Genomic DNA, 9,204 nt, shown 5'->3' on the forward strand with positions numbered 1-9,204 from the left:
TAATTTGTATGTACGTGATAGTACATACATCGCGATATTGCTACCAACAGTAACATTTGCAACAGATGAATAAACTATATTACAAAAAAAACAACATTTATACTAGAATAAACATTATCGATATAATCTTAATAAATAAAATACTAAAACGCACCAACGAGACTGCCCCATAAATCCTTGAAACAATATTTAATTGCAACTACGAAATAAGTATTAACGCCAAGGGAGAGACATAAAGCCATTCGCACACTGAACGTCGGCTGTGGCGATACCGTCTTAAATTAATATTTATTATTATTTATAATGTCTAAGGGCATCGAAGTTTTGCGTAACTTGGTCGGTGTTACCGTGCTGTGTATTTGTTTCCATGGCACTTTGCAATTGGTACCTTTGCGTAAGTAAAATTTCATAAAATACTTTATTCACTTTTTTATGTTTTTGGAAAAAGTTGAGTATAATTATAATAAAAGATATTTCTTGTACAATACAGTTCTTGTATAGTCGTTGTATAATGTAATACTATAATGTGTATTTTTGGCATAATTTAGTACTAAATTTTGATCCAACGAGATAATTCTTGTTGAAGCAAAATGGATCTATATTATTACTGAATATTAATTAAACATACATTTATCACATTTTAGAAAATAACTTAGCCTAATTTACGCCATTACATCTCACTTAATAACTTACATTACAATTAATGTTCTTAAAATCTTTGTTAAATATTATAAACTTTTAAATAAAATATATTTATATACATACATATAGTACGTTTTACTTATAATTTACAAATTATTGTGCCCCTTCCTACATTTTTTATTATCAAATTTCTTCCTTAAGACTCCTGAAAACTATCGCTATTTCATGTATATTAACTGTTGCATATTAACCTCATCAGATTAAATATCTGATGATATAATAATAAAATATAAATAAAGAAAATAATAATATTCTGTTCACAGCTGACTTCATCCATCCCTGCGCCGAGTTAACAGATGAATGTTTCACAAAAGCAACCCTGGATGCACTCCCGGGCGTGGTCAAAGGCATCCCGGAGGCCGAAATACCGCCACTCGATCCGTTATACCTAGATAGAAACATTACTATGAATTTACCGGGGAATGTTAAAATGACTTTCCATAACGGAAAATTGACGGGACTAAGCACTTGTATACCGGACAAGGTTTCGTGAGTACATAAATTACAAATAATGCATTTTTAGTATTCCAAGGTTAAGAATAGACAATATTCTAGAGAAGATTATTTTGTATTACATACATGATAAAAAACGTGCAATTTGTATTCGATTTCGACGAAGTGTATTTAAGTTTAATTAAAAGTTAATATTTGCACTGAAAACGGCTTATAATGTAATAGATTAAGTTTTTAGACGACTATTCTATTAATGCGTATTATTGAAAGGTGGCGTGGCCTTTAATTTGAATTTAACAAGCTCTTAAGCATCAATTTAAATACTTCAGTGTAAAAAAGCAAAATATGATTTTAAATTTTAAATTGTATTACATGACAAAAAATCGAATTAATATACTATACAAACATTTTAAGTCGTTGTTAATGCGAGAGCATATATATTAAAGTCCCCAGAAAATCTGTCTGTGTTTTAAGAATAACGGTTTGGATTTTCATTACGTTTTCCCTAATAGACAGATTGATTCACGAGAAAATTTAGGTATATAATTTGGGAATATTTTTTGCAAATTAGCTAACATTATTATATAATTTATGTATAACCTGAATGCTTCCAGATCATACGCTGCTTAATAGATAAAGTTTTATTATTACATTACAGTAGTATATAGATGAACTGTTTCTCACTAACAGTTGAAAAGAAAACTCCCCGCCATTATACTACTTAGTATTAGCCGTGTGAAGCTTGATTGGATCGCTAGCTTACTATAAATATAAGCCGTAACACCGTAACAGCCTGTGAATGTCCCACTGCTGGGCTAAAGGCCTCCTCTCCTCTTTTTGAGGAGAAGGTTTGGAGCTTATTCCACCACGCTGCTCCAATGCGGGTTGGTGGAATACACATGTGGCAGAATTTCAGTGAAATTAGACACATGCAGGTTTCCTCACGATGTTTTCCTTCACCGTAAAGCACGAGATGAATTATAATCACAAATTAAGCACATGAAAATTCAGTGGTGCTTGCCCGGGTTTGAACCCACGATCATCGGTTAAGATTCACGCGTTCTTACCACTGGGCCATCTCATCTCCATATAAGCAAACATCCTTAACTCGTTCTCTCTCATCTTAATAGATGAGGGAGAACGAGATGAATATGCCCTATATGTTCGATAATATATCAATATTGACAAATAGAACAACTTTACACGGCACATACCTCCATTATTGTCTTAAGCTTGCTTTATTTACTCATCATGTATATAGAGATATATGATTCCTTCTTTTTTTTTTATCGGTGTTGGTAACAAATACAAGAATTATTTACGATTGCATAAATTATAATCAGTGGAAGACAAGAGTTTGACATCAGTTGTTGATCGATAATAATATAAATCAAAATCTATCAACGCTCGTCTTTACTTCCGGTGACCTAAAAGTAGGTTTTTACTCAACTCTAGGACTAAGACACAATTAAGGGTCCGTTCACACAGACCGGCTCGGAGAGCATCGGCCTGCTTTTTTCTTTTCACACAGACCGGGTCGTATACGCTTGGAATTGGCCGGAGCGGAGCCGCCAACTATTTCACATCGACCGGCTGGAAGAGATCTGAAAGCGGGTGCGAGCGAGAAAGAGCACGCAAGCGGAGCCGGTCGGCTCCTTTTATTACTTCACACGAAGCGCGTTCAGGCATTTTTAATGACAAAAAAGGTGCAAATGCAAAAATAAAGTTTACTACAATCACTCAAAACACTGTTTCCAACGTGATAAAAATCTGCTCTCCTCTCCGAGCCGGTCTGTGTGAACGGACCCTTAAAGAGAAATGATACCAATTAAAAAATAGACGATGAATATTTATGTTATGTACAATAGAAAACATTCTTATTTAATTTTCTACCATAATAATAGATGACCAATTGTTGAATAAAGTTTTATTTAAAATTCATTTAGCTTTCATAATAATCCTTTGTGAACGGTTGGTTATTCAGGGCATAAAGTTTCACAATATATGTCAAGCAAGTACACACTTTAAAAATTGTGCTACGTAAGCACTTTATTATTACAGAACTTACCTTGAACTAAAAAATCTATTCATGCGTTTAAAATTTACCTTAACAGTACAAAATTTAAAACAACTTTACTTCAACGTATTACTTCAATTACCTATGAATTTATTGTACGACGATATACGACGAAAATAATACATATTAGAAAGTTTATATAATACAAAATGATTATTATAGTAGATGGAATGATAATTTACAGAAAATTTCGTTGATATTAAAAAAAGTATAGTTAAATCAACTTGAAGATGTTTTTGCGTTTGTAGTAGTGAACGGTCAGCAGATAAATAAATAAAAAAAACTTTTTTTTAAAGTAATTGTTAATCATGAATATCTTCAAACCCAGACATTTCGTAATCATCCTTATCATCGCTTTTATCCGATAAATCATTTATGTTAATGATGATTCGTTGTGACATTGTACCTAAGGACTCGTTTCTACCCTGAAATAACATTTCCTATTCAAAAGCATGTAGACAAACATTTCTCCATTCCTCTACAGTTATGGCGTTAAATATTCCCTCTACCAATGTCATTATAGCATTCACATCATTATCATTGTGACGGTTTTTTTTTGCGACGTATGTTTTTACTTTTCCCATATATTATATAATGAACTATTATAACTGCCTCGTTGGTCTAGTGGCTTAATATAAGGTCGCAGACCCGGAGGTCGGGCCAATAAAAAGTTATTGGGGTTTTCTGTAAGAAAATTCTCAGTAGCAGGCCGGAGAAGTTGGTAGTGTGTACACTCCCGTGCCTCGGAAAGCACGTAAAGCCGTTGGTCCTGCGCCCGAACTCTTTCCGATCGTGTCGGATTGCCGTCCCATCAGATTATGAGAGTTAGGGAATAGAGAGTGCACCTGTGTTTGCGCACACACTTGTCCACTATAATATCTCTTGCGTGGTTGGCTAATCTCTCTTGAGATTGGCCGCCGTGGCCGTAATCGGTCTGGAGGACATTATTATTATGAACTATTAATTAGTAAAAAAAAAAAACAAAATTTTACTTTTAACGCTTCTTATGCGAGAATTCGAGACCTGTGGTAACTAGATCAAACTGGTTTATTTCAGTTTTTGTCACTGTCACATAAACGTCTCGAAATTGATTGTAGTTTCATATATGATGAACATAAATTTCTCTATCAGTTAGAATTTGCCATTAAAGATATATAAAAATAAATAGATACGTAACCGCTCACACTAGTTACCAATTCTATTATATATCCACAATATGTTGTATTATACCGTACACAGTCTTGGTTAGAACACGTCAGTTACCGATGTTTGTGGGTTCAAGTCCGGGCAAGCGTCACTAAATTTTCATGTGCTTAATTTGTGTTTATAAATCATCTCGCGCTCGGCGATGAAGGAAATGTCGTGAGGAAAGTTGCATGTTACGGATGACAATCTACTACATCCACAAACCCGCAATATAGCAGCGTGGTGGAACAAGATCCAAAATATTCTTAATAGGCTAGACCCACCAGTGGGGTACCCCACTAAGTTAAGGATACTTTAATACGTTCTGATTTTTAAAGGTTCAAAAAGCCAGTGTAATTACAGTCACAATACTTATACGAAGCTTACATTATTAGAAATTTTATGCAGACATATAATGCCGCGCAAAGTTATAAAATTATATTATATTAAAATCGATGTCATAAAATAAAACATGCAAATAAAAACATATAAACAGGTACATAATATGTTGGCTCCAAAGGTTAGCAGTCGATTGATAATATCATTAATAAATTCAATGGTTAATACGACAATATCTATATGGACAGAACTGACCATTTATCAATATGTAGGCCATTTGCCTACCTAACCTACTATTAAAAAAGACATCGCAATAAGTTATATTAGTGGAATTATATTTTTCCTGTATTGCCAACGGTAAAAAATGTTCTCTCATGCTAAGGGCATAATGACCTTCTTCCTGGCGAGAAATCTTATCGATTACGGTAATTAATAAAAGAAAAAATTGGAAATTAAACTAGTTTTGCTGAATAGGCAAGTTTCAACATTTGTGATCTACATATTCATTTATTTAATTATATAATTTTTATTAAAATATTAAAGCCCTACATACTACTACATAATACAAATAAATATATACAAATAAAAAGTTAAAGATATCCACCATACAAATCATGACCGTGTGGAATAGTGGCAAAAAATGCTAGCAGCATTTCACCTTTGAATCGCAATTCCGATTCTCTGGGCAAAAATGAGCCCTCCTGTGACCAGTAGAAACAATAAGACGAGATGTTATATTTTTAATGAACGTTTTTGCACTATTACTCTATAGTCCAAGCGTTTCAACTGCAAACGGAACAAAGGGATAAATTGGAATACGAGTCGAATATTTGCAACCTTTGTTCAGTGCAGTTCAATCTCAAAATATTTTTTATTCAAACAGACTTACAAGTACTTTTTAAACGTCATGCGTTATCACTGGTTTGGAATATGGATTCTACCGAGAAAAACCGCAAGGAAATTAGTAGTAATTTTAAATACAAATGTGCTTAAATTACATACAACTAACTTTACACGAGGTTCAGCAATCTTTTTATCCATGCAATTTTATCAGTTATATTCTCATACAAAGTAACAGCATTAATAGATTGTTTTAATGACAAATAGACTTGCGCCAGCTCAATATATACATAACGCGTAATATAAGACATATTGTTCAAGACATTTCTGATTGTTGTTATTAATAAGTAAAGCATCGTTTTATTATGTCACTTTTCATTATCAAACATTTATTTACATAGAGGAATTAAACATTACAAATAATAACCACGTAATTTATTCCAATAATTTAATTATTGTTTTTTTATTAAATATAATTCATAGATTATTAGCTTTGTATTCGTAATGATATATATTATAATTTTTTTTTTAGATCTCGACGTGAAAAACGAACGTTTATTTTCGATATGCACTGTAACTTCACAATTAAAGGACAATACAGCATCCTTGGAAGAATTCTGCTTTTCAATCTCGACACAGAGGGCAGTGCTAAAATCAAAATATGTATGTTTATTTACTTATAACTACTATATATAATAATATATTTTGATTCCGTTAAAGGAACGGAAATATGATAATCACATATGGACCACCTGATGATAAGTGCTTACCAAAACCCATAGACAATGCGATGTAAGTAATATTAACCATTCCGTACATATACTTTTTTTTCATATAACAATTTTTACTTATCTTATCAGATCTCGCATCGTATATTCAAAATATCTTTCGTATATGTTTATCGTTGAGAAATAGGCTAAAATAAAATGTAATTATGATTTTTATTCTACAGGGAATCAACGTATTCACTTGGAAGTATTAGAAAAAGTCGTAAAAGACAAAAATGGGGTCGGACATTACAAAATAAACTCTTATAAATACAAGGCTGACTACGGTTCTGATCTCAAACTTAATCTTACAAACCTCTTTAGAGGCAGTCCACAAATAAGTAAGTGATATAAAATAAATATATGAAAAATACATTCCATAAATAGAACACAACTTTTAAAATAAACTTCCAAATTCAATTTCCAATTTCAATGATGAAACAAATTCCTTTTTTAAAAATAGTTCCATTGCTTATCGCATGCCTGAAGGTAAAGAAGAATAGAAATAAAACATAAAGAAATATATTTTTTACAGGCGCTAACATCTTGGAAGTTCTAAATTCGAACGCTCAACTCGTCGCCCAGGAGTTCGGAGGGCCTATTCTCGACTATGCCATAGACTACGCTATGAACGTTACCCAACGTTTCTTTAGCACCTACACCTATGATCAAATAAGCAAAGTACCACTAACCGAGGAATTCTTCGAAGATGATTAACTTAACATCTAAATACCTAAATATGCAATATTATGTCAGTATTCTAATCTATTTGCTCCATCGGAAAGAGCGAGTAATCCTTCTCCTTACTTTAAATATGAAATTGATTTAAATCAAACAAATATACTAGACAGATATGCCAACGAACTGTCGATTCTTTGCAATGATAACGTAATACTTATGACATAATGTAAGAGTCTAACGATTGCACACAGCACAAATAGGGCCAACGTTGGAACACGCGGTTGTTGGTACCCACAATTTAAATAATGCAATAGTTACTTCTTTACTAATCGTTGGTATCTCTACTAAAATTATTGGACACAAGTTGGAATGTTTAAAATATATTGGTACAAAATTTTTAGTTTATGGCTCAATATCTAGAAACAAAATACTTACCAAGTCTTTTCATCTCTCTAAAATAGGTTATAGTCATAACATATTAGATTAGTTACTATTCAATTATAAAATGATAAATAAAATGTTTAAAATAAAATAATGATTATTTATTACAGTTGTAACATAATGAGTCATTGTATATTACAATTATATTCTTTGTGTTTTCCAAGTCCATATATATCCATATATATACTTTTTTATTATAATACTTATCAATATAATAACGCTAAAGTCACTTTTAAAACACAGCCTTGGCAAATGTAGGTTAAATTGAATTATGGACAACTCAAAGATTTTAAGCAACTTCTTAAAACCAGTAACAGATTATGCAAAGGAATACTTGCAACAGACACATAAATATTATTTTTTTACAAATTAGTGTCTGGTTATGATACTTTCAATTCTATTTTTATTTTATACGTGTCTAAATGTTAATGTCTTCATTTCAACTTTATAAAAAGCCAGAGATGTTTTATTTAAAGTTTATATACGTTTCGAATACAATTTATATATGATGGAAGTTTTGTTTTAGAAAAAATGTTTGGCAGACTGGCAAGTGGCATTATACACTGCCATTGCATATTAAGCATCCATTGCATCATCAATGTGCCACTAATCTTAGGAACTAAGATGTTATATCCCTTGTGCCTGTAGTCGCACTGGTATACTCACCCTTAAAACCGGAATACAACATTTCGAAGTTTGGCGGTAGAATATGTAATGAGCCCTATCCAGATGGGCTTGTAGAAAGCCCTGCCACCAACTATGAATCTACAATAGTTGTTATTTTATTCGCCAAGTCCAGTCAATATAGGATTTATAATTTCATGATGATATTTAGAATACTTTTATGAAAATAACAAAGTCAGTCGAGGTGGTCTTCAGCTGCTGACAAACATATAAATTTATATAAACGCATTGCCTTTATTACTTGTACTGGTGTCGGGTAAATACAAACGGATTTACTTATACGAGTATGTTACTAAGCGACTGTTTAGTTGATTTAGCTCTTTCTGACATCATTGATTTGACGTTCGAAGGAAGAAGACACTGCATTATTTAATAATCTCCCGCTAAACAATGTTATAAACAGTAAAGAGGTTCAAATTGAAACTTAATATATTTTTGTCTAATTATATAGCAATAGCCCGTAAATATCCCACATCTTAGACAAAGGCTCTAAACCTTGTTAAGGAACTGCAGTAGCTTTAAAATATATTATAGTTTAGAGTTTATGCTGCTCTAGTGCAAATTACATTAGCCGGCTTTACCACTGTGCAATTATATATACAAATTAGCACGTGAAACTCAGTAACGTAAGTAATGTAAAATGATGCTTTATGATGTTTTCCATCAATTCCACAACAGTACACCAAATTTTTGATGGCCTGGTAATGAACCCGCTACCTGCAATTAAGATACACGTGCTCTATTCCCTATGCCATCATTAGTATCTTGCGCATCGCACATTATTTTCACAAATACTTGCAAAGAGTGTTAAAAATAAAACTTAAACTGTACCACTATTAAAGTACTGTTACAATGTAATAAAACAGAGTGAAGTCAGCCGGAATGAATCATGTTTGTTTACAATTATTTACACTGGCTTACTATGTTCATCTGTTCTGCTAATGTTAGACGGTATAATAATTGTGGATCGGTACACAATCTGAATTCGGGAAACACTCATGACAAAAATATTTCATTGTTTAAATTTAGAATTCA

The 9,204-nt window shown here is 32.2% G+C and overlaps 1 protein-coding gene across 1 annotated transcript; it reads left to right on the forward strand.

The window, feature by feature from the left end:
• Positions 1-207: 207 nt before the first annotated feature.
• Positions 208-7,088, forward strand: LOC126776399 (uncharacterized). Its single transcript, XM_050498894.1, has 5 exons — positions 208-394; positions 966-1,191; positions 6,129-6,259; positions 6,549-6,704; positions 6,899-7,088. The coding sequence occupies exons 1-5, from the start codon at positions 304-306 to the stop codon at positions 7,078-7,080; spliced, it is 786 nt and encodes a 261-aa protein (XP_050354851.1). The 5' UTR covers positions 208-303; the 3' UTR covers positions 7,081-7,088.
• The last annotated feature ends 2,116 nt before the right edge of the window (positions 7,089-9,204 follow it).

This window comes from Nymphalis io, chromosome 20, assembly GCF_905147045.1.
Source record: "Nymphalis io chromosome 20, ilAglIoxx1.1, whole genome shotgun sequence".
NCBI classification, from domain to species: Eukaryota; Metazoa; Arthropoda; class Insecta; order Lepidoptera; family Nymphalidae; genus Nymphalis; species Nymphalis io.

Bases quoted from the DNA above. Each gene is read 5' to 3' on its own strand.
- LOC126776399 (XM_050498894.1), top strand. From the start codon at position 304: ATGTCTAAGGGCATCGAAGTTTTGCGTAACTTGGTCGGTGTTACCGTG. The intron at 395-965 runs GTAAGTAAAATT...TTCTGTTCACAG, and splicing joins TTTGCAATTGGTACCTTTGC to CTGACTTCATCCATCCCTGC. The intron at 6,260-6,548 runs GTATGTTTATTT...TTTATTCTACAG, and splicing joins CAGTGCTAAAATCAAAATAT to GGAATCAACGTATTCACTTG.